The sequence below is a fragment of the Lytechinus variegatus genome, chromosome 2 (genome assembly GCF_018143015.1).
Source record: "Lytechinus variegatus isolate NC3 chromosome 2, Lvar_3.0, whole genome shotgun sequence".
NCBI classification, from domain to species: domain Eukaryota; kingdom Metazoa; phylum Echinodermata; class Echinoidea; order Temnopleuroida; family Toxopneustidae; genus Lytechinus; species Lytechinus variegatus.
The window spans coordinates 76,585,040-76,611,682 of record NC_054741.1 but is presented as its reverse complement, the minus strand read 5'-3'; the positions used below and the strand labels follow the sequence as shown (position 1 = coordinate 76,611,682).

At 36.0% G+C, this 26,643-nt stretch overlaps 2 protein-coding genes across 2 annotated transcripts; one reads left to right on the top strand and one right to left on the bottom strand.

Annotated features, from left to right (window-relative positions):
- Positions 1-6,331: 6,331 nt before the first annotated feature.
- On the bottom strand, positions 6,332-8,450 carry LOC121409088 (transmembrane protein 45B-like). The gene has a single exon (XM_041600901.1). It carries the CDS (start codon positions 7,858-7,860, stop codon positions 7,003-7,005), a length of 858 nt encoding a protein of 285 aa, XP_041456835.1. The 5' UTR covers positions 7,861-8,450; the 3' UTR covers positions 6,332-7,002.
- Positions 8,451-16,790: 8,340 nt separating this feature from the next.
- Positions 16,791-25,212, top strand: LOC121409087. Its single transcript, XM_041600900.1, has 14 exons — positions 16,791-17,012; positions 17,271-17,480; positions 17,653-17,841; positions 18,117-18,311; positions 18,600-18,794; positions 19,224-19,391; positions 19,600-20,167; positions 20,759-20,926; positions 21,241-21,582; positions 21,957-22,068; positions 22,477-22,639; positions 22,851-23,004; positions 23,838-24,000; positions 24,423-25,212. The coding sequence occupies exons 2-14, from the start codon at positions 17,274-17,276 to the stop codon at positions 24,670-24,672; spliced, it is 2,874 nt and encodes a 957-aa protein (XP_041456834.1). The 5' UTR covers positions 16,791-17,012; positions 17,271-17,273; the 3' UTR covers positions 24,673-25,212.
- The last annotated feature ends 1,431 nt before the right edge of the window (positions 25,213-26,643 follow it).

The window sequence follows — 26,643 nt, the reverse complement described above, 5'->3', positions numbered from 1 at the left end:
AAGCCAAATGAGCGCTCACACAGTTATCAAGCGTTGGTTACATTCACTTTGATATGTTTTTTTCTTTTGATGTTTGAACTACTATAATTGATATCTACTAAAGGGCAATCACCTTGGATTTGAAGACCAGTGATTTTTGTCATTTTTTCTATTGTCGTCGAGTCATTCACTGTGATATTATTTTATACAACATGTGTGAAGACCTTTTAGGCAGAGTTTTTCATCCATATTATTTGTTGGTTCAAATGATTCATCTATTCCTACTGGAAGAGTCTTTCATTTTGATTCTCGTTGTTGAGGGCATCGTATATTTGTTGCATGTGAGATAGTGATCATTTGATTCTCAAATTACGAAAACATTACAGTGTAGCTTCGTTCTTTCATTCTCACTTCTTTACTAGCACGTATTTATTTTTTTTCTTCTGATCTGTGATTGGTGGTCTAGCAAACTCAAATTGAAATAACATCTTACAAATGAAAATATTGATATAGCTTATGATATTTTCAATGATACTCTAAAAATATAACAAAGATTGGCTTATGTCGAAAGGGTGGGTGCTGTCGCGTTAGGGTGCGTCAACGCGAACGCGAAGATTCGTCCAAAGCCCCCCGGTTTGGCCGAAAGGGTGCGTTGGGAGCGCCACGTCGCGTCGCGTTCACTGGAACGCGCCCTTTCGTTCAAAGCCCCCCCCCCCCCCGGTTTGGACGAAAGGGTGTGTTTAATAATAATGAATAAATAAATACAAATATTTATAAGAAAGCTGAATATAAGGTATTTTGTCAAACATTGCCAATTTGCACGTAAAATAGTGGATTTTCAATCATTTAAAGCATTGACAATTTGAGGAAAAGAAAGAAAAGTTCAACTAAGAATAATAATGATAATAATAATAATGATAATAGTAATAATAATAATGATAATAAAATCAGATACCCACCCTTGCAATAAGCCACATGGCGCCAATTGTTCACTCCAAAGTCATTTCCATAAATTCACTCTTTGGGGTGAAAATTATTATCATTATCATTATTATAAGTATTATTATTATTGTTATTATTTTTATTATTATAAGTATTATTATTATACAATAACACGCACATATAATTATTATACACACAACACGCACACGTACACAACAGATACATCTCACAAAATATACTGAGGCAGGGTCTCAAGTGTAAAATATAGTAAGGTAGGGTCTGAAGAGTTAAACGTTGTGAATGCTGACCCTACATCAATTTTGGCCTTGCCCTTCCAGGACACATCTTCCGTAAGTTTTATAATTTGGGGGACACCAAATATCTCCAGATATACGAATGTTTTCCTTTGTAATAAATACACACCTGCAAATATAAAATTGAAGGTAAGTTACTTTTTTTATTTGAAAGAACCTTGAAATCAGTCATAATTTTTACATGTATCAATATTACACCATAAAACATTTCCACCGAAAAATCCTCATACAGCATGCCGTCTACGGTCATTGTTTTTTTTTACCTTAAAGAGAATGTTTGTGCCATATGATGATTTATGTTCCAATGCAAATTTCACATATCACTCGTCTTTTTTGTTTGTTGAGCTTTCTTATAAATATTTGTATTTATTTATTCATTATTATTAAACACACCCTTTCGTGCAAACCGGGGGGGGGGCTTTGGACGAAAGGGCGCGTTCCAGTGAACGCGACGCGACGTGGCGCTCCCAACGCACCCTTTCGGCCAAACCGGGGGGGGGGGGCTTTGGACGAATCTTCACGTTCGCGTTGACGCCCCGGGGGGGGCACTTACATTGAGGAGTGGATATACCATGCGCGACCAAAAAACACGTAAAAAGGATGTCCTTTTCACGATAGGGCACGTTACGTACGTAACGTGATAAGGGTGTCAAAAACACAAAAATAATGAAAAAAGGGTATCTATTTTGCTAGGAAAATTACGTGTTTAGGGTCAAATTTGCGGGGATGATAAAACAAAATTAAAATGTTTTGTAAAGGATGTCCTTTTTGCGCCAACACTTCGTGTTTAGAGTCTGATTTGCGCGAGGTGTAGAAGGTGGGGTCGTACCAAACCAAATAAGGTAAAGCCGACGACCGAAGGACCCGTAACAATAAAACATTCCTTTACTTGTTTAGGGGTTCATTTCAGGGAATATTTGCCAAGAGTATCGTTTTGTTCCCAATACTTGTTAAGGGTAGTTTTTGCACGCCAATACTTCTTAAGGAGTGCATTTTCAGAATATGGAAATTACGTGTTTAGGGTGCTTTTCGAGACCCCATGGTCGCGCATGGTATCCACTCGTGAATGGAAGTGCCCCCCCCCCGGGGGTTGACGCACCCTAACGCGACAGCACCCACCCTTTCGAAATAAGCCACAAAGATTTGATAAGTAAAATAGAGACATACTGATGTAAAGAGTCTTTGTTAAAAATGGAACCGGTAAAACTTATACCGATATTTTTAGTAAAAACATAGGTTATAAAAACAAGATGTTGTTAGAATACTACTGAAGCAAAAAGAAAATCATGCAGATATAATTATGCGTAATATATTAAAAAATTATTACGACAAGCACTAAAAGATAACTATTTTAACAAATTTTCAAAAATAACCTTAAAAATACCTGCAGCATCAATAATAAATGATTTTGATAGGAAAAAAGTATAAAATTTTGCCGACCTATCCGAGTGTAAATGGTGACAAAATATAGGATAATAAAGCTGTTGCTGATTCCTTTAATAATCATTTTTTTTTAAACTTTGGTAACAAATTGAATATGCAAATTGACAATCATACCTTTCAATTTGAACAGTGCATGTTGCATAATGTTCCTGAACCTGTGATGAAAGTAAAGTGTTAAGTGTCATTAGATCTTTTAAAACCTCAAATTCATCCGTATTCATGATTTAAATGGTAAAGATATTTTATCCATTATTCATACTCTTTCAATCCCTATCACCTATTTTGTATATTTATCGATCACCACAGGAATAATTCTATCAGAATTAAAAGTTGCGAAAGTTGTACAGATTCATAAAAAATTACATACATAACATTTCAAACTACCGCCCTATCTCAATATTGCATTTTCTCCAAATTATGTTTATAAATGTTAATTGAACCACCATCCTATTAATAATTATTTTGATTATTCATGTATAAAAAATATTGCCATTCTAGATCAATATGGTTTCCAAAAGAATATTGTAAGTGAGATCAGTGGCACAAAGTGCTAATTCTGAGGGGGCCAGATATGGCGCATCGGGCAATATTTATAAAAATTTTGCGAGCAAGTCTTTATACATCTTTTCTTACAAAATTTCAACTTTAGGATAGATTTTGAGATAATATTCAGATAATAATATCATATTTAAATCCTTTTCTCATTATTTCTCTTTTTTTTCCTTGGTCACGAAAAATTTGTACGCAAGTGACTGAGATGGGTCTGAACAACAAACAAAAAAATTTAAAGAGAAAAGAAAATGAAAAGAGACAGGGTAAAATATATATTGCTTGATTATCGTGTCAAAATCCATTACAAAAATAGATTATTGTAATAAAAGGGTTTTTTTTGTAAATGGTCCTTTACGGACCCCTCCCCCCCCCAAAAAAAAAAGAAATGAAAATCCCTCAAAGAGAACAAAATTTGGGTCAGTCATCCCCTAAACCATTAACACCGATCGATCTACATCCAAGGCAATAATGTAATTTTTTTCTCATATATTCACTGTAAAAATGATGTTTAAAATTTTGAGCACGTTGTTTAAGCCTGTCACTCTAACAACTAATGTTTAAACTTTTTAAACAAATGTTTAGTCTCTTTAAGCAATTGTTTAAACTGTTAAGCAAGTTGTTTTAAAAGTTTAAATAATTACAAAACAGTTTAAACAACCTGTTGTTAGAGTGACAGGCTTAAACAACGTGCTTTTTTTACTGTGTTGTAATGTTCGTTCGATCCATCTTGATGAAGGCCGATTGGACGAAAGCTCGCTTTATTAAAAGGAAACTACATCTGGAGAGCTACCTGTCACCCCTTATTATTTCCTCCAAGCGTCCAAGTATTGAAATAATAATATTAAACATTTGCATTCACCACACAGAAGCTTTCTATATCAAAAACGCAGAAATTATCAAAGACCCAAGCATTACAAAGCAGTCTCTGTCGAAAATTGATGAATCAAAATAGCAGTGTCGCCTTGTACTCTGGACAAACGATATATTTGATATTTTTCGGCCGGTCCGAGTCTGAAGACGATGTGCTGTCCCGGTTCACCAACTTTCGACAATGACCTCTAATCTGTCCATTGTGATTTGACGGCCATTTTCAATTGAATTTCAAGAAAGCATATACTATCATTAGTACCTGCAAGCACCCAAACACGTTATGATTTTTGGTACTTTGAAAGAGGTGAGATCAGAAAGCAGGCCCTCCTCCACCCAGTAAAAATCTCCTGAATAATCATTTCAACCAACCAATCAGTTTTAATGTTTCTTGGATGCTATTACTATCTTTGGGGAAATTTAGAGGATAATTACCATGATTACTCAGGTGCGTTTCGAGGCCTGCCAAATAATCCATTAAAGGGGAATCCAGCCTTGGCCATAGAATGTTGTGTTGGGAAGGAGAAAAATGAATTAAACAGAATGGTGAAAGTTTGAAAGAAATCGGACAAGCAATAAGAAAGTTATAGCTGCTTTAAAATTGAGATCACTAATACCATGTAGATATCAAATTGGCAACTGGGTAAGTAAATTATGACAAGGGGCAAGGACAACTTTCCCATAGGCCATGTACTTTATTATCAGGGATTTGTGGTTTTCTCATAATTACCCATTCCCCTGGGGCAGTAATCTAAATATAACCCAGGTAGTATATTGTTTAATGTCCTCATGAAAGAAAAATACAATTTGAAATAAAACTTTTGGGGAAAATTACATTTTAGCCATAATATGTATTGAAGTACATGGAAGAGTAGTCCTTGCCTTACATCACTATGACATCACATAAGCGGCCAATTTGAAGTCTCCATAGGTATAGTGATTACCAATATTTATAACTTTTAAAAATTCATAACTTTCTTGTTATTTGTCCAATATTGTTCAAACTTTCACCTATCAACTTGTCTGATTTTTCTTTTTCTTATAAAAACAAGTTTTTATTTGGGTTGGATTCCCCTTTAAATATCACCCTAATGATGAGTTTATTTTAAAAAAAAGATATATAAACAATTTATTGGCGAAAGTTTGAGGAAAATAAATCAAGATTAAAACACTTATAAGAACTTTACTATTTTATTTGTTGCGTCATATGCGAAAAAAAACTTAAACTGCGATGTCTTTTCTTCAAACCTTCACCAATATCAATTAAAAGGGCTTCGTGAGTTTTCGGTACTCCCTTGCTATCTAAAATAATGCATTTATATCAAAACTCGTTAAAGAAATAAAACTTCAAACATATCAGTGTAATTCAGTTTTATACCATAAAAATAATTTATTCTTAATAACTGCAGACGTAAAACATTTAAAAACCAACGTACATTAAATATACTATAGAAAAGGATTATATAAGATACGAATTGTAAGATTGTATATTATTCAAGTTGATTTAAGAAATGATTGAGTCTAAAAGAAGAAAAAAAAGAGATATATTCATACCATATCGCATAAACAATGTAGCTATAAAGAATCTGAAAACATAATAATTATGACTAGATGAGTAAAGAAAAAATAAACCAAAACTCATCTCGTACTCTGAACCGATCACACATCTATCCAAAGAAGAATCGTGCATAGAAAGTTGTATTTCCAATTCGTCTAATGCCAATTCGTCCAATTGCCAACTCGTCTAATAACCAGTTGGTCCAATAGCTTTTTAGTCCATATACCATTTGGTCTAATTGGACGAAGTGTTAGTTGTGCAAAATGAATGAAAATGAAATGGTATATTAGACCACCTGGATATGAGACGAAATAGTCATATAAACGATAATTAGACGAAGTGATGATTCGGCCAAATAATTATTGGACCAAATGGTTGTTAGACGAAGTGTTGATGGACGAAATGGCATTAGACTAAATGAAAGTAGGCCATGTGGCGAGTGGACGAATTGGCAGTAGATGAATTGGCAATTTGCCCTTAGAAATTACATCCCTCTACATGCCCAACCCTAGTCCCACTTCGAATGAATTTTTTAGCATTGGGATAGGTCATTGAACATAACTGTAAATTGACGATTGGTCTACTTTGCGTACTCCCAGATGGTATGCACTATTATTTCTAAAAATCAGTTCGTCTGATAACCAGTCGGTGTAATGATCACTTATTTCTCCTTATCCCATGTTGGTTTTATACCCACTTCGCATAACATACATTTGGTCGAGTAGCACTTATAAACCAATAGATTAATATTGATCCAAATTTCATTTAAAAAAATTATTTAAAAAAAGATAACAAGAACAAGTTGGAAATCCATATACATTAGACTGATTGGGATTATACTAACTGCAATATTATATCAAAATTGATAGTGGACTAAACGGGCTCCGTCCAAGTAGTATTACAATATCTTATAAATAAACCAGCTGATTGTAGATTTAAATATAAACCCAACTTCAGCCAGAGAATCGTTCTTTATAATTTACCCTACAACACTAAAAACGAGAACACGACTAGAACATAGAGAAAATATTTGTATCGACCTCTTCATCGTGTATCATGCGTCCGTGTATATGAACTAATTTCTGGATATAGTCTATGGTATTCATGCCAAATTAGTCCATTTGATCAATTTTCGAACAAATCATAATACGAGTATGACGAAAAATAATGTTTTTAAGGTACAGACTTCTTCATTTCGAACTGCAACTGTTCAGAGATAGTCATCAAAATGTCACTTTGCTCCGACACCAATGCTTGGTGCAAATCCAAACTTTACATGCTGAACCCAACGAGGATATAATCATTCAGGTTAATCAAAAAAGAGGGATATTCAGATCATTTTTAGAATCATGATCCTCGTTCTTCGATGATGTCTAATCCAATTTTTTCATCTTGTTCTTCAGACTGAATCAATTGTGTATAGACGGAATCATTTCCTAACGTCGATGAATAGCACCGACGGACGATCAGAGCAGTGACGTTGTAGACGATGATGAGAATGATGAGGTTCATGAATATATGCCATGAAAAGAATAGGGTAGAATATACGTGATCACTTTCGCCATCACCCCACTGGTTGATGTAAAGGATGAAGGCCATTTGCACAAACCAAGTTCCTTGCTGAAGAGTGCATACTGTCCGAATGTAAGCGAGTTTAAGATGATGATTCTTAACGAATGCTTCACTCAATGACACAAAGAAGCTGATCCATATAGGAATCTGTAGAAGATAATGAACGATGTGGGACAGTGTGGAATGTTCTTTTATCAAGATAGTGTGTAATAAAAAAACGAATCCTTCGACAAAAAATGCCAGGGCTGCGAAGAGCATTTCATACTTAGCGGCGGAGGGGAGGCATGTGTGCTTTAAGAGGTTCACAACAGAATATAAACCAAAGAACAGGGCCATTGTGCAATGTTGCCATACTATGCCGTTTATCCAAACTCCAGTTTCGTTGACAAATCGCCACTTCATGACAGGATGTACATTTTCGCCAATGATGAGTCCAACACTGCAAAGTAGCATTACTATCATTCCAATGATTGGTAGACGTTGTATTGGCCTACGTTTGGACTTTGCCGATGGGTCATGACGTAACAGACGACCAGAAGACGTCTGAATTAGATAGGCATGATGTACCATCCATATTATTGCATACCCCATGAAGAACATACCATTAGCAACATGGCCCAAAAAGGAACCCATTTTTTCGGCCCTGTATATAAACGCCCGGGATCTAATGCTCGGCTCGTGTGAAGTGCAAATTAAGAGAGACGGATTTTCGTCGCGGCGATATTTTTTCGTGTTACACTGATTTTGAGCTTACCGCGTAACTTTGAATGGGCCCGACAAAAAACACATGATGAAAGGGAATTCAGTGTCGGTTCTCCGCTTCGTCTGTCCGAATGAATAGCCAGTATGACCAAGTCTTAAAGTTTATTCAAAACAGATTATATCATCATCAGACTCAGAAGAAAGTATCACAATTACATTTTTGCCTGCTTTTATTCCGTTTGTTCCACCATCCATCCGCTACAACATTAGAATGACATAGCACTCGCGAAAAATACAAATCGTTGAACACTAAATGCATTTGCAATTGTGGCGTACGCATGAATAGTGTCAAAATAATTATCGGCATTTGGTTTAAAGGTTTCACATTTGCTCGTGTGATCGTGTGGTCAAAATATCACAATCGCAAAGGTTGTAGGCCCGGGTTACGGTAAGCCGTCGCACCACTCATTTTGAAAGGGATTTAACTTGAGGAAACCATGATTTATATACTACTTTCGTAAGAACACTGCTTGGACATGTTATTTGAATAAACTGGGATCATGGATCCACCATATCATGCATTTCTAAAGAATGCCGTGCTTCAACGATTTTCAAAAGATATAAGCAAAATCTATTGTTCCCGATCCGAAACTGTTCACATAGAAATTCGAGGGTTTTTTTTGGTTTTTTTTTATCCTAGGACTGCGGTTGTGTTGCCTAATACCTAGTTTTCACTTCCATATAATGCACGACGGCTCAAAGAACATAGATACGGTATTGCCAAATGTCATTTATGACAATCAACAACCCAAAATTCTTTGTCCAAAGTTGGTAAATTGAATTGGATCATAATTGGCATCTGCCAATATTCTGTTCAAAGCAAAAATACAAAGTATTACAGAGCATACGAATCATATATACAATCTGAGGAAGATGAAAGGAAAAGCAAAATGACACAAGTTAAAACAAGTTCTTACAAATTATTCAATATATATATATATATATATATATATATATATATATATATATATATATATATATACAAATCATCGTTATTTCATAATCAAATAGAGAAGTTACAATATACCCAGGTCCTCTGCCAGTGATTATGGGACAAACTCCCCTTCACTGGCAATAGGCAGGGTGATAATACATGATATTGATTGAACAGGTACAATTCACAAGGTTCAATGCATAAGAGTTAACACATAATTTACATTACATATAAAGAAAACTGAATACATACTTGACTAAGGGGAATGACGTAGAGTATGCGTAAAATCCCAGGGGGACGTGTCCCCCCCCACTCAAAAGACTAGGGGGGCACAATATCAAAATAATGTCCCCCTACGATTTGTGGTTTTTTATGATGGTAAGAAATACATCATTCAAAATCTAAACAAAACATGTATTTTATGACGAGATAACCTTAAAATTGGAGTTATAGCCTTTTTTAATTTTTAATTTTTTGCTTGTCAAATTTATTTTCTTCGAAATTACCTTAAATTTGGAGTGATAACCCTGCGTTTCATTAACATTTTCGTCTGACAAGTTGTCAGATCTGACAACTTTCCTTGATTTTGATTGGCTGAGAAGCAAAGTTCACGATGGTAACTGTCGGATAAGACTGGCCTTGTCGGATAAAACGTCCGACAATTCCTTTCATGAACCCCCCCCCCGCGGACTCAAGGCAAACGACATTATTTGCAATTTTTCGTCAAGACTGAATCTTAGGACGATATGCTGTCTCCGTCCACCAACTTTCGACGAATACCTCTCACTCTCATCTGCATGTCCATTGTAATTTGACTTTCATTTTCAAAGAAATTGGTGTATTTGTGTTGTAGAAAGCGTCCGCATTGTGATCGTGGATATTATGCGTCGCTGCTACATTATCAGTTGTAATGATGACAGTATCACAACTACCAATATCCTTTGGGGTTTCAGCTATTTAATTCTTGATCAATCTTGAGCACTGCATTAATATCTCGCAGTAACAGATGGCGCTACTCCATAACATTTAGGATTGTAGTATTGACTGGTTCAGAATAATATAAAAATGATGATTAGGGTTTATTAAGTCTGGGCATGCTGGGTGGGGTGGTTTTTATGTTTGACTTAATATGCAGATTTTCCACCTGAGCTATCGTCGCCGGAGCAAATGTCATGTATGGAACCAAATCAGGCAACTATATGTGACTTTTTATGGGCCTGGGAACGATTTTTGAAGACGGCGGAAGGAGGGGGGGGGGGGGGTGGAAAATAAATATTGACAATAAAAAAATCGTACCAAAATGTAAGTGATTTGGGTATAATAAAATTATATTTTTTAGCCTTCCAACATGATTTTCAGGGGGTGTTACTTATGGTGTATAACAATACCCCAAGAAAAATCACCAGGATACCCCCGCTTCCCAGGGCTGTGATGTGACTTATGACCAAACGCATTGGTGTCGATCACGAAAAGGAGATATTTTCATTCATGATGATTTATAATGAATTAAAGGGCAAGTCCACCCCCAGTCCACCCCAGAATATGTTGATTTGAATCAATAGAGAAAATCAAACAAGCATAACGCTGAAACTTTCATCAAAATCGGATGTAAAAAATTTACGATATTTTATAATTTGGCTTATTAGACAAAACAGTGATAAGTACACCTCAATGACGTGCAAATGAGAGAGTCGATGATGTCCCTCACTCTTTATTCCTTTGTTGTTTATTGCTATAATTATAAATATTCAATTTTTACAGATTTTACAATTTACAAAGGACAATGAGGAAACATTAGAATATTTCATACATCACACAAAAAAGTAGTGAGTGGGTGGCGTCATTAGTCCCCTCATTTGCATACCGACCCGAGTCACAGTTGCATGAGCGATTTACTCAGTAGACTGCCTAGGAACGAATTATAATCAACTTTTTAAATCAAGATTGATTGCTAATATTTGTGTTAGGGGCCCAGCATATGCATGTATCTGGGGGGGGGGTTGTAGCGAAATTTTAAAATGTCATAACTTTCTTATTTTACATCCGATTGTAGTGGAATTTTAAATTTTTGTTGGATTTTTATCTTTTTATCTAAATCGAACTTTCTGTTGGTGTTGATGCTTGAAATGTTCCCTTTTCATGTCAGTAATTCGCAAAAATACAACTGGCGCTACCTGCTCGCATTCTTCCTTTTTAGATCCCTCGCTTTGCTCTCCAGAAAATAAATAAATTACATTTTTGATAACCTACATATTAGTGGATGAGGATATGTACATGTATATAAGGCATTCGAGGTAATCGCTCGCTCCCCCCCCCTTCCTGACACGTAATGGCATGTAGGCTTATGCACGCCACCAAAAAACCTAGCTGCATGCCACCATGATTTCAAACTTCGTCACCCATTCCAATAAAATCCCAGATCCATCCTGGTCACTCCCCAATCATACACACCCACCAGTTTCTGACTATTTTGTGGGAGGAAAATTAACCAAACTGAACGTCCGGCAGCTAGTGCTTCTCTGATACATGTGATCCCTTCCATCGAGGTTGTCCCCAAAGTGACCCTTTTACTGAATAAATATAGCATATTTTATGTTCTAAATATGCTAAAATTAGAGACCACAGTAGAGAATATCTAATCATTTGTAGTTTTATAATATTAAGAAATAAGATTGAGAAGGGAAGAAACGTAATTCTAGTGATATTAGAATTTGAACATTGCTTTAAATTTAAAAACTATCATATAGGCCAAAATATTAGCCAACCAGGGTGACGTTTATCAACATTTTCTTCCAACAAGTTGTCAGATCTGACAACTTTCCTTGATTTGGATTGGCTGAGAAGAAATATAGCCAGTGGCGTAACTACGGGGGGGGCATGGGGGGGCACGTGCCCCCCCCAAACGGCTGACCAAAAAAAAAAAAACGGGGAAAAGGAGAAAAAGAGGGAGAAAGGAAGAGGAAAAGTGGGAAAGAAGAAATTATTATTCATTATAATGGTATATTACATTATAATCATGTTATGTTATATTACATAGGACACATTTTTATCATAAATTTATGAAACATAATTTGCTCAGGGCCTATGTTGTCATTGTTCCGGGTGCTCGCATTGTCAGTTTAAAGAGATATATATACGTGTTGTACGAAAAACTCCCGTTTCAAGTCAATATATACCAAATATATTATTGTTTTATGTAGTGACATACGCTTCTTTTTTCATGACTACTTAAATGATTGTCCCATGTTAAGGTCTTAATATGAAACATTTCCTGTCCGTAATCACGTTCGCATCAGTGGAGTGGTGAGATAATTCCTAAAATCAGTCCTTAAAATGTCCCTTTTTCTGATCTGAATATCAAAAATTTTCAGCTCGCGCTTCGCGCTCGCATCATTTGGTTAGGGAAATAGTATGGTCTTAGTGAATTCCTACTAGTAAGCCTTAGAATGCCCGCTTCAGGTCTGAATTATCTAAATTTTCAGCTCGCGCTTCGCACTCGCAATATTTGATTAGTGACATGCGTATAGTAATCATGATTAAAATGACTTCAAAAAGTGCTTCATGTCTTCAGATGTAATTTTAACAAAATCAGCAAACGCTTGGCACTTTTGGTGAGATATGTATACTATTAAGGGATTCCTAAAATATAGTCCTTAAGAGCTCCCTGTTTGGGGTCAATATATACAAAAATTTCGGCTCGCGCTTCGCGCTCGCATTGTTTCAGTAGCGAGACAAGTATGTATCATGATTACAAAATGGATTATAATTTCCCTTTTTAGATCTTAATATCAAAAATTTTCAGCTCGCGCTTCGCGCTCGCATTATTTGATTGCTGAGATGCGTATTTTCATTCGTGATTACAATGACTATAAGTGTTTCCTTAAAATGTCTCCTTTAGGTCAGTATACCTGACAACTGAGCGCGCTTTGCGCGCTCGCTAAGTGACTCAAAATTTTTGCTGGTGCCCCCCCAATGCCGTGACCCACGGTACGCCACTGAATATAGCTATGGTAATTGTCGGATGAAATGTGACTTTGATGGTCAGAAAAATTATTTCATGAAACGCAGTTTAGGGAGTATAATTATAAGAATGTAAGAAAATTATTGGGTTTTTTTGGGGGGACTATAGTGAGACTGACACAAAGATAATGAAAAGATGGAAGGTGAGAAAACATAACTTCAATGGCATTTACATCTAGATACATAGATATAATACTGTATATTAAGAAGATAGATAAAGGGAATAAAAACTCTTTAGTCACATTACATATATGTATATACATATATTTAATGGCAGGTGAGGAAAAGATGTCGCAACCCCCACCCCCCCCCAAAAAAAAAAAAAACAGAGAGAGAGATCATGTAAAATTTGTTATGTAATGTAAATCCAAGCCAACTTTTATGAAATTAAAATCGAGGTGACGTATAAAACACAAATGAAAAAAAAAATTTTGCCAGGTTTGTAAAATCGAAACGGCGCTATTTGCGTAATATTCCCCAGGTCATTTTTTAGGCATAATGGTGATGATAGCGAAGGTTTGATGTGACGTATGGAGACAAACATTTTCAATCTAATTGGAGTGAACCCGCGTGTAGTTGAATACGAATTTGCATCAGTGCGCGGTGATCCCTGCGTCATACATCTTACGTAACATAATTATGTAGGGGTTTTATTACATGATGGAAAGCAGTCGTGACGTAGAAAAGTCATTGAATTCGTAAGCGTGAAAGAGAAGAGACAACTACTCTGGGTCGATAAAATGACCCCCTGTGACCCAGATTGTGAGACTGAATATGGACTCATACACCAACAGGGTGATATGATTGTTTAAACCATAATCAGATATTCATTTTTAGAATTATTTGATGCAAATCATTAATATATCAGGAATATATATATTGCCGTTTTTCGCCTTAGTGTAAAAAGAAACTTTGCTCGAGTCAATGCATTTCAGAAAAATATTTTAGGGATATATTAAAGATATACAGGCCTATACATCGGGTATAAAAAGATTTTTTCTAAATTTTAAAAAATTATGAAAAGGCAGCTGCCTGAATGATAATGTGCTCTTCTTTTTCTCACTCTCTCTTTCTCTCTCTCCCTATCTCTCTTTACCTTATCTTCTGCCCTCCCTCAACAAGATCACCGCCCATGTCTACTGAGAACCCCCCCCCCCCACTCTGCTGAGAGGAAAATGATAGTGGTAAAAATAAAAATAAAGGGTGTGTATTTTGAGTTTTTGACAGACGTGTATCAATCAGGTATGATTATTTACGTCTGGGACCGACCTTTAACGTCACCATCCGAAAGACGTGATCAGGGCTCGAACCTCGAACCTCTGCATCAATTTGTAACTTCCCCACAGCTTGGATTAAATGCGCACGCCACAACGCCCAGGGAAAGAGAGAGAGAGAGTGAAAAAGAAGGTATTCAATAAAATTCAGGCACCAGTTGATACGATTAAGATAATACCATCAACGTCAGTCGAGGGTTTGCGTAATACACACAATGAGCTGGTAAACATTGAATCTACAGATTGTTTATATATGTCATAGTTCATTTTCGTTTGTTTTTAAATTGCTGTCTTGCGAAGAGTTGGTCTCGAAATTTGGTACCCAGGTTCGAAACCAAACCATGTTGATATATTCTCATTTTAATATGGTATTATAACAGTGTGTGAAAAAAATCAAAGCCTCCAAATGACACAATGACACATTTAATATTCCAGGGCAAGGTTCATCCCCAACACCAGGTTGATAATAGTAACGATAAAAGTGATGCCGATATTCATAACATCATCATTATCATTCTTACTATTATTATTGTTATTATTACTATTATTACTAATATTATAGAAATAATATAGCCAGAGGCATACTACAATTATCATTATCGCGTTTCAAGTGCCTGAGGCAATTAATCGAACGTACCACAGGAAAACATTAACTCACACAGCATTAAAAAATTCTTCAAAATTTTGATTAGATTCGATTTGATTTCTGCATTCACATCAGAAATGAGTACATCATGATGTAAAATAAGGATTTGTTGCATTTTCAATCATTTCATAAAACGGTAATATACACATCCTAGTCGGAATAAATGCCACGCGCATACACACACACACACTCGTACCCCCTCCATACGCTCACCCACACAAACCGACACATCTATATTGTTTCTTGTGTATTTTATCCTGTAAATAAAGAGGGTCACCATCTCACTATAGAAAATTTAGGTTTAAGTTTTATATTATTGAAAAAAAAAATGATGTCATTTCTTTTAATCGAATGCAAAAGAATGGCTAGTATATACTTTATCTGAAAGGCCATGATACGCATACATAATTATTACTGTTTAGTGGAAAAAATATTAATAATTGAGACGTATAAATGTCTTTTTTATTTAGTTTTATACACGTTTGTTTCTCTCTAATTTTATTTAAATCGACAGTTATAATGGAATTGGTTTGACCCTTAAATATGTAACAATTTTTGTGCATTCTTTTTTATAATTCTTGCTTTAAAGTTACACTAGGTAGAGTTGTATCAACGCTTGCATGAGTTTTTTTTATTTTCTTTCATCTAAGGCCCTATTTATAATAAATGATATTAATAATAACGGCATATTTACCCAGATTAGCCACTTCGGGTACCCATTCACTTCACCTGGGTCGAGTGCTGCACAATGTGGATAAATTTCTTGCCGAAGGAAATTACGCCATGGCTGGGACTTGAACCCACCACCCTCTGTTTCAAAGTCCGGAGACTAATCCACTGGGCCACAACGCTCCACATTTTTCCATTTCATTCTTTAATTCTGTGAGTTTTTGTCGTTTCTGATATCACAATGTAATAATAAAATGAGATGATGGTTATTTCATGATTTTTACTCGGGCGGCTATATTCTTCTTCTTCCAATGAGAGTGCAATTAAAAATCCGAACTATAACAGCAAATGATAAAATTGTAAATACGAGTGTACTTTCTGAAGCCTATGGGGGAACATGCACCCCTAAATTGGTTGAGAAAAATGAAGCTGAGTGACAAACAATTTTATAGTTCTTTTTAGTACGTCATACTCTTTTACGTACATTAAAATTCCTTTAAATACGTCTTGAATTCGTCTGTAAGGGGCAAGTCTACCCCGACATTAAGTTAACTTGAATAAAAAGGGGAAAAATCCAACAAGCATAAAACTGAAAATTTCATCAAATTCGGTTGTAAATAAAAGAGTTATGACACTTTTAATTTTCGTTTAATTTCACAAAACAGTAATTTCATAAGCACATCCCGGTCAGTATGCAAATGAAGAACTAATGACATCCCATAATCACTATTCCTTTTGTATTTATCGGTTCTCTCATTTGCATGTGACTAAATTGTGCACATAATTTTGTGAAAAATATGTGAAACTTTAAAATGTCACAGCTTTCCTATTTTACATCCGATTTTGATGAAAGTTTTAACTCTATGCTTGTCTGATTGTTCTCTATTGATTCAAATCAACTTTTTTTCTGAGGTGTACTTCACCTTTAAGAACATCCGCAATATCCACATTCCCATAACTTAGCATCGCCCTTATTGGAGAAGCAATAAAAAAAACGTTTTAACACGTCCAAGAATTTCCAGGGCACCCATTAAGAGATAAGAAATAACAAAGCGATGGCAGTCTACGTAAAAAGGAACGGTCGGTCGACGTCATGATAGTTTCTTGATTGTTGAATGGTGTTTTGGGTTATTATGTACAGAAGACTCTGAGGCTGGGGGCATTGGACCATGTTTTAACAAAATAACTTTCTGACGTCAGTGAGGGGTAAATATCGATTGAGTTGGACCAGGGAAAGAGTATAAATAAGAATGGATCTTAGATAGACATCAAGAAACTTTCTCAACCCTCTGCTGGTCGGACGGGAAAATAATCTCGAAAGAATCGCACTTGAACAACTCTTTTATTTTTCTTACATTCGTTATAATTTGGTACAAGACACTTAAAGAAACTTAGAAGCAGGTCTTCAATATTTCAGAGACGTAACAGAAGATATTACAACTGATATCCTGAGCTCATAGACGTAATCTTAAGCTTAATTGTAAGTAGTTTTAACATATTTAGTTTTATAGAAAACATTGAGTTGTGTTTTGTGATTGTGCGAATGCCAGTCTGTAAGGAGAATAAACATTTATAATATAATTTTATTTGATGTAAACCTGTATAGGGCGTATGTTGGCGCTTAAATTAGATCGACGAAAACAATTTCAATTGAACAGACAGCTTAAATGAAATGTTTAATATTGACAGTGTACTATTATTAAAATGCATATTTGTTTATCATTCTCTTTCTTCTCAGATCATGAAGCTTACATTCGTGGTCCTAGTCCTTGTTGGACTTGGTCTTATTCCTCAAATTTGTCAGTCAGAACGGACCATCATAGAACAAGCCTGGCCTGGAGCATTTAAGGGACGAATGACTCTTTCCGTCGATGAATGTACAAGTTCAATCAACGGCGGAGGCTGGACAGTGACCGTAGTATTTGACCGACCCGTGTACAATCTAGATGTAAGTAATGATAATAATGATGAAAGTGTTATTATTCATGATAGTAATGATACTACTAATACTACTACTAATATTCATTTAATTTCAGTTTAAGTACATTTATTTTCAAACAAACTAATCAATGATCAAATTTTTCCTTTAATTTTGATTTGATTTTCTTTTTCTTTTATAGATCTGGAGAGCCCAGATCATATCTCGGAGTGCTGATAACCTTGTCTATGAGCTTGGTAACATGAACTGGAACCCTGTAATCTACCCCAACACATACCTTGACCTTGAATTCATCGGATACCTACGACAGAACCAGGGAGGAGGAACCCGTGGAACGGCTACACTGAATGACAATGGACTATGTAACGAGGTAAGCATCCAGAATGATGAAGATTCTTTTAGGACCGGATTGGAAATCCTAAACAAGAAAGCGTGGTGAAGAAATCTTATTGTTCTCCTCACATTTGCATCATTAACAGTCCACTTTGAATTTTCTTAACACAAAAAATGTTCTGTCAGCAGTCGAAAACAAGGACCGAAAGAAGGAATCCTTCATAATCTTTAAGAAAAACTTAAAAGTGCTACCTTTTGGTAATATATATTAAAAATCTGTGAATTTCGTGCTTTTATCATTTTTGTTTACAGCTAACAGATTTGTCAAGCAGCCAGTCATCATCCAGCCTTCCTGACCTGAGCGACGGTAGTTGTGAAACTGAGTATGAACTCCTTGATGAATGGCCAGGAAACTTTAAAGGTCGTGTGCGTCTTCCAATCTCTACCAGACTTTCTGGTGGATGGACAGCATCACTGATCTTCTCTGATCCTGTCAACAATCTTCAGGTGAACACCTACAAAATATAATCATGCTTTCTCTACCAACCAAAATGATTTTATTATTACGTTTCCCAGGGTATTGTAATTTTAAATATCATTGAAATATATTTATTCAAACCAATTTTTCTTCTTGTAATTCCTGCATCTTTCTTCTCTGGGAAACGTAAATTGACTTACATGTAACCAAACGCACTGAAAAAAAAATAGCCAGGTTATTTGTGATCTCATGTATTTTAATTTAAAAGCTTGGCTCTTGACTTACTCCAGCTATGCTCTGTAATGGTTTCTAAACAGATTTGGACTGCATCTATTCTGAGTGTGAGCAATGACAAACGCGTTTATCGTCTTCGTAATCAACAATGGAACCGAAGACTAGACGTTGGAGTGGTTTACGAGGCCGAGTTCATTGGTTCACTATCATCAGCGATCATACCAACTTTCAGCTTCCTAATGGAAGATCATCCAGCTTGCGACGATATCACATCTGAGGTAAGATATATATCCACTCATTTTGTCTCACTATCATAGTGTGTGTTTATTTTGATCTCTCCTTATCAAGGTGAAGATTTTCCTTGTAATAGTTATCACGATAAATAGGCATATCATGCTCAATGTTGATGCAGCTTGAATTCTATTCGAAAAGGTTAATATTCCCTTTTATTAAAGAGTTATTTCAAAATATCCAAATAATAATTAATATTATTGCGGAATATGATATTCCTCGTGGTAGTAGAAATAGGTAGTAACTTATCAGCTCTAATATTTTTTTGCAATTATACATGAAATTATCCAGACAATTGTACAACAATGGCAAGATTTATACTTGTAATATGTTTGTAAAACAGTCTCTGATTGTTAATTTGTTCTGCCTACCAAGTAAGTAAGCATAAAATTATGAAATTTATGTTTTTTCCAAAGGTATCTTCAGTGGTCGACAATGGTGTTTGCTCTTGTGGCACTGTACGTCAGCTTATCGACGAGTGGGGTAATAACTTTAAAGGTCGGGTCCGCGTACCAGTCACCAACTCATTGACCGGGGGATGGACTGCTGAGCTCGAGTTTTCCGAACCAGTCTGGAATTTACAGGTGAGTTGTAAATAAAATTTAGACGAGGGTTTGCCTATAGTTATGTAAAATGTGTGTGGTTGTTTTAATTGCAATGCAATGCCATGTAAGGCAAAGAGTTAAGATTTTGCTGTTGGTCGATCGTTGAAATGAGGTAAATTACGTAATTTAGGCGTACATGAAGATCGTCATTTCTGATACTGACTCTGACTTCTATTTTCGTCTTCAGATATGGACAGCTCTTATACAAGGCATCGACTCCACATTTACAAGATACACCCTGACCAATCAACAATGGAATTCCGATCTCCTTGCCGGCGCCGAATTCGATGCCGAATTCATTGGCGCCATCTCTGCAGGAACTCCTGACTTCCAGATTCGTCTTCTCAACCAGCCCGACTGTGAGTGCCCGGAATATTACGTCCCTACTACAACTCTTCCAACAACAACGATTCCAACGACGACAGTCTCTACGACTATCCCACCTACCACCACCAATCCACTGCCATCTACAATGGAGACAACTGTTGCCCCAGAGGTGACAACTGCGGAGGAAACGACGTCGCAAGTCGCAACGATTTATCCTGAAGTCACAACTGAAGATGGAGAGGCTACCACCCTTGGTCCAGATGCGACGACGGCAGATCTTGAATCCACGACTCCGAATACACCAGATGTCACTACCGATGGTGTCACCGATGAAACCACCACAATCGCCGAAGAATCTACAACCGACTCAACTGCCGTAATGGAAACTACTAAAACTTTACCTGATGTATCAACTGTAACCCCTAAAGGTATATTACCTTTTTTCAACGATATCATATTTTGTCTTCTTTGATTGGTTGTTATTATTTTTTCCTCCCTTTTCTGACGTTGACTGCATATAATGCTACTGCCACTATAAACAGCTGAATGGCACTTGCAACTTATTTCATGAATTTGAATGTTCGAATACCATTGAAATAATCTCTCTAAATTTAATATGTTTATCATTGATGTCGTCACAATTCAGCTTTTATTGAATTTTTTGCATACGTTATGTTATTTTGAATGTTTTTATCTGTAAATTTTTTCTGTTATTGCATTCTTGTGTAGGGGCCCCATGGGAGATCAACTGATGTTGAATGGGCTACCCCTTATTGAATAAACAATAAACAATGAAAATAAAGGGCAGAGATTTCTTTTCCCCTAATCGTACAGCAGTCCTTTTTTCAAAGTTGGAACTGTTCTGCAAAGTTATGAATATGACTGTGAATTCACTATCGGAGACTGCCTTTCTTACAATCATTTTATTCTTAACATTCTTGTATTCTGGATAGTTTATTGGGGTTTTTTCTTCCTCCTTTTAGCTTAATTTCACACTCTCTTGATTATAATTCCTACAGTTGGAGACTATGCTGACTACGACGAAGTCCTTCATAAGTCCATCTTGTTCTACGAGGCCCAGCGATCAGGTGCCCTTCCGTCATCGAATCGTATTCCTTACCGTGGTGACTCTGCACTCGATGACCAGGGTAGCAACGGTGAGAGTCTTACCGGTGGATGGTATGACGGTAAGATATTTTAATTACTTATTCAATATCTAACTTTCAGAAGTATTTGAATAAAGTGTGGACTTGTTAATTTCAGTGAGAGCATTTCTTTTCCTAATATTTTTCACAAGCAGTGATTAAGCCAATTTTCTAAATAGATAGCAATAAAATAACGAAATTGTGTCTCCAATCTGCTTCATAAATAAACATCAATACAGCGTCGACAGCACAAAGTGAGCCATTATTATTTATGACAAAAGTGTATTATAGTAGTCTTTTTTTCAGACGATGTCATTAAGAAAAAAGTAGTAATCTGAATATAACTTTATTTCCAGCTGGAGACACTGTGAAATTCGGGTTGCCAATGGCATCATCAACCACCCTCCTAGCTTGGGGTATCATCGAGTACCAAGAGGCATACATCTCGGCTGGTGAATACGAAAATGCTCTCGACAGCATTAAATGGGCCACTGACTACTTCATGAAATGTCATGTCTCCGCCAACGAGTTCTACGCTCAAGTGGGTGATGGTCACTTTGACCATTCTTTGTGGGTCAGACCTGAAGAGCTGTCTGGAGCTAGACCAGCTTTCAAGCTTGATCCTTCCAATCCAGGCTCTGATGTTGCCGGTGAGACTGCCGCTGCCCTTGCTGCAGCTTCTTTAATCTTTAAGAAAGGTGAGTAGGTTTATACCCGGAGTTGCAAAACTCTTTTTTTTTTCATTTTCCGTTTTAACTCTTATAATTGTTTCTTCATCACGAAATGAAAGTTCTGATTATTAGCAACAGCTCACTTGTTGTAAAAGTACTATTGTAAATTTCCAGCCCTTTCTAACTGAATTATCCTGTCGAACTTTCGATGTACAAATCTATTTTATTGACACCAATTATATTTTCTTTATTATATGTTCCAGTCCTTAAATCATGATAGGGCAGAGACACATGTCTATAGGGCCAATTAATAGTACAAAATCACTTGTAATATACAAAATGGCACTACAAAAAAAATCAATATTTTTCTCATCATCTTTCCTATTTTATACGTCTTCCAGATGCGGTATATTCCTCAGTTCTCTTAGCCCATGCTATTCAGCTCTTCGAGTTTGCTGATACTTACCGGGGATACTACTCTAGTTCCATCCCAAATGCTGACAGCTTCTATCAGTAAGTTACCACCATCAACAATTATCAATTTCATTCCTAATCCGCGCACCGTTTAGCTAGACGATTTGTAAGTGGCTCTAACACTTATACATGTCAGTGATAAAGCTCTTACAAGATTCTTCTTGGACATTCCAGATCTATTTACTTTAAACAAGCAATTTACTTTACCAGGTATAATAAGATGCTTGAGTCCGGTTGACAAGGTTTTGGAAATATTAATGTGCCTTACTCTAGTGCGACTGACATAACTTCTTATGATATCAATAATAATTACAAACCTATAAACATTATGATAAATTGCACCTATTTTCTTAATTAATATTCAGGTTAAAACCATTCATCTGACTTTATTCATCTATCGGATATTGAATCATAACTCTGGAATCCATTGATTACCTTTTAATACAGTTCATCCCATTATGTTGACGAACTGGCCTATGCTGCAGCCTGGTTATACCGAGCAACGGGTGACCAGACTTATTATAACAAGGCAGTTAATCTATATCAGCAGCATGGACTTGATGCCAAACCATGGGCGTTTGACTGGGATGATAAGAAAGCAGGTCTGCAGGTAAGATGCGCTTCGAGGAAAATTCCTTGTAATAATTTTACAGAGTACTTGACAAGTTGACAACAAAATTCACCATTTCCTAAATACTAAGCTATTTTTTTAAATTTATAATCAATCGTTAATTGTTGTTATAAGTTACATCATCGGTTATCATATTATAAGAAACACTTCTTATGTATTACACTGTTTATTATGTATTTTTTCTTTGTAGCTTATGATGTATCAGCTGAGCGATGGTACGAGTCAGACCCAGTATGAAAATGCAGTTAAGACTTACTTAGATAGCTGGATGCGAGGAGGTGATGTGACCTATACACCTGGAGGCTTGGCGTGGCGATCTCAATGGGGTTCACTCCGTTATTCTGGTAGGTCTTTTAAACACACTATCATCAAATCAATAACAAAACATCCTAACCGTATATTGCTTAGTCTGTAATTTCCGATATCTCATAAACTGTGCAAATCGATGTTAAAGGACGACTCCAAGCTGAAAATTATTATTTCTACATAAATACAGTAAAATCAATGAGCAAAACGCTGAAATTTCACCAAAATACGATAACATATATAACGAAGTTATTGAACTTTTAGATTTCAGTTGTGCACGCCGTCATGAATATGCAATGCATGTAGATGGGCTGATGATGTCATATACTGTAAAAAAAAAAAAATTGGTAAAATTTCAATCAGCACGGGGGTAATTAGTCTAACCAATTAGGGGCAGTATTTTACTCAATGCGGGAAGCATATTGTCCAGTAAGATTTAAACAATAAGCAGCAATTATTTTACAATAGGAAAAAACGATATGATAATAATCCAATACAAAAGAATAAGTGGGGATATTAGATTGCTGGCTTGCTCATTAAATCTCAAGAGTGTATAGAACTACCTGTTTAACTATTATACTACAAAACTTTAAATTTGTATAACTTCGTGTTGTTTCCTGTCTGATTTTGATGAAAATATCCATTGTTTGGCATGATTAATTTTGAACAATCAATATTTCATAACTATCAGAAAAAGACGATAAAATGCCAAATTATTACTTAATTTATCAAAACATAAATTAAGATGGAATAATATGTCAAAAGACAAGGTTCGAGGTGCGTTTGGATCGGAACAGTGGTTTCACAATTGCCAAAACAGTTGTAAATATATCTATATTCTAACAGTTATTATTATCCTTTTTTATCTCAGCCAACACTGCATTCTTGGCATCCATTGCCTGTCGATCTGGTCTTAGCTCGCAATATTGTGACTTCGCCCAAGAACAGATCGACTATATGTTAGGATCAAACGGTCGTAGTTTCGTAGTCGGATTCGGTGACAACCCTCCTGATAGACCACATCACCGGGCTAGGTAAGAAAATATGTTTCAAGTTTTATCATAATTATTTTTTTTCATCGTAACGGTTGTAGAGATGATTATTAGGGTGGTGTGGAATATCAACACCCTTGTCCACTTTAGAAGATGAAAACGGTTTAAACAAAATTAATATTTTGCTTATCAACTGTACAATCTTCCTTATCTCGATCAAGGCTTCTAAAAAGGAGTAAAGCCCCAAGAAACTCCGATGTGAGAAAATAGAAATACAGTTATAGCCCATCTTGATTATTTTTGTATGAATTTTTGTAGCTTTAGGGAACATATGATATGAACTTAGAAGCTACATTTTGAGCGGTGTTTCTTTGTGAATATCAGATTTTCTAGTAGTAAAAAGTGATAGCCTCACCTTGATTGTAATCAACAATTATTTATCTTTGATCCCTTTACCCACACAGTTCCTGCCCCGACTTGCCAGCTCCATGCGGGTGGAACGAGTTTGGCGCTCCAGGACCCAACCCACAGATCCTTTACGGAGCCCTGGTTGGTGGTCCAAACGACAGAGATGAGTTCGTCAATGACCGATCTGATTACATTCAAAACGAGGTCGCCTGCGACTACAACGCCGGATTCCAATCTGCTGTGGCCGGTGTAAAACAGCTTCTGAGGGAAGGCCTAATCGTTGCCAATCCACGTGCTTTGTGGTAGATTAAAAAGGGATTCATATTGGTGATAGAGGAAATTAAAAAAAAAATACTGTTAATAGTCTTTCTTAAATTGAGAATCTTGGGGGTTAATCGCTATATTTAATCAATTCTGGTAATAGGCGTGCGATGTTACATGTTAGTATCACAAGCATGAACCTGTACCAGTTTTTATTTCAAATGTGTGACTTACTGTATTTTGGTGTCTTCAAAATGAACGTACTTTTTTATACATCCATATTAAACTGGTTCATTTATATTGAAGCAGTAAGGGAAAAAAATAGAAAAAAAGAAAAATGTGAAAAAAAAATAAATGAAACGAAAAATAAGACTAATATTGATATCAATTAGCTGTGATAACTCTTTGTGAACCATGAATGTACTAATGGATAAAACTTCACCTTCATGATTTAATATTTCACTGTCATTTTTATAACACAAATGCATTTCATTGAGATGTGTCTTTTGAAATTATGATCATTTTGCTGGATCAAAATGAGTATTAACTGATTTAAAGTAATTTATTAAAATTGTTTTCTCAAAATATCATGCGAATTTCTCATTTAACTTTTCTCTTTTTCTTATGAAACTTTATGAAAGTGCATATCTGAGGAAGGTCTCGAGTAGTGTCGATATCTGAATGAAAAGAAACATAAAAGATAGCCGAAAAGGAACAAAAATAACAAATGTGGTAAAAAAGTGGAGAATGAGAGGGGGGATAAAGGAAATTTGATCTAAATTATTAAAATTGTTTTCTCAAAATATGCGAATTTCTCATTTAAGTTTTCTCAAAATATGCGAATTTCTCATTTAAGTTTTCTCTTTTTCTTATAAGACTTTATGAAAGTGTATATCTGAGGAGGGTCTCGAGCAGTGTCGATAACTGAATGAAAAGAAACATAAAAGATAGCCGAAAAGGAACAAAAAACAAATGTGGTAAAAAGGTGAAGAAAGGATGAGAGAGAGGGGGAGAGTATGGAAGCTTAAAAGTGCCACCGAGATGTTGAGATAATTATCTTGGGAAGTCGATATCTTGATAGCAAAAGATCAGATGACGAGATCCTGGATCTCATCATGTCAACATCTTTTAGAAGAGATGATGAGATGACAAGATCCCGGATCTCATCATGTTGACATCTTTTAGAAGAGATGATGAGATGACAAGATCCCGGATCTCATCATGTCAACATCTTTTAGAAGAGATGATGAGATGACAAGATCCCGGATCTCATCATGTCAACATCTAGTAGAGATGATCAGATGACAAGATCTCGGATCTCATCATGTCAACATCTTGTAGAAGAGATGATCAGATGACAAGATCCCGGATCTCATCATGTTGACATCTTTTAGAAGAGATGATCAGATGACAAGATCCCGGATCTCGTCATGTCGACATCTTTAAGAAGAAATGGTCAGATGACAAGATCTTCGATCCATGATCATGTCATCTAATCATCTCTTCTTAAAAATGTAGACATGACGAGTTACGAGATGATGACATCTCATCATCTCTTCTAAAAGATGTTGACATGATGAGATCCGGGATCTTGTCATCTCATCATCTCTTCTACAAGATGTCAACATGATGAGATCCGGGATCTTGTCATCTCATCATCTCTTCTTAAAGATGTTGACATGATGAGATCCGGGATCTTGTCATCTCATCATCTCTTCTAAAAGATGTTGACATGCTGAGATTCGGAATCTTGTCATCTCATCATCTCTTCTAAAAGATGTCGACATGATGAGATCTGGGATCTCGTCATCTTATCTTTTGCTTTCAAGATGTCGACTTCCCGGATAATTATCTCAACATCTCGGTGGCACTTTTAAGCTTCCATAGGAGAGAGATATAAAGGAAATTTGATGTAAGAGAGAGCTAGGGCAGATGGAAAGAGCGAAACAGATAAGAACAGATAAGAAAGGAGATCATTGCACTTTTCGCTCCTCCGTTTTCCCCATTATATTTGAT

What these genes read in the sequence shown, in the direction of transcription:
- LOC121409088 (XM_041600901.1), bottom strand. Translation starts at nt 7,860, where the DNA reads ATGGGTTCCTTTTTGGGCCATGTTGCTAATGGTATGTTCTTCATGGGG.
- LOC121409087 (XM_041600900.1), top strand. Translation starts at nt 17,274, where the DNA reads ATGAAGCTTACATTCGTGGTCCTAGTCCTTGTTGGACTTGGTCTTATT. An exon ending in ACAATGGACTATGTAACGAG is followed by an intron (nt 17,842 to 18,116) that starts GTAAGCATCCAG and finishes TTTTGTTTACAG; the next exon opens with CTAACAGATTTGTCAAGCAG. An exon ending in TACCGGTGGATGGTATGACG is followed by an intron (nt 20,927 to 21,240) that starts GTAAGATATTTT and finishes CTTTATTTCCAG; the next exon opens with CTGGAGACACTGTGAAATTC.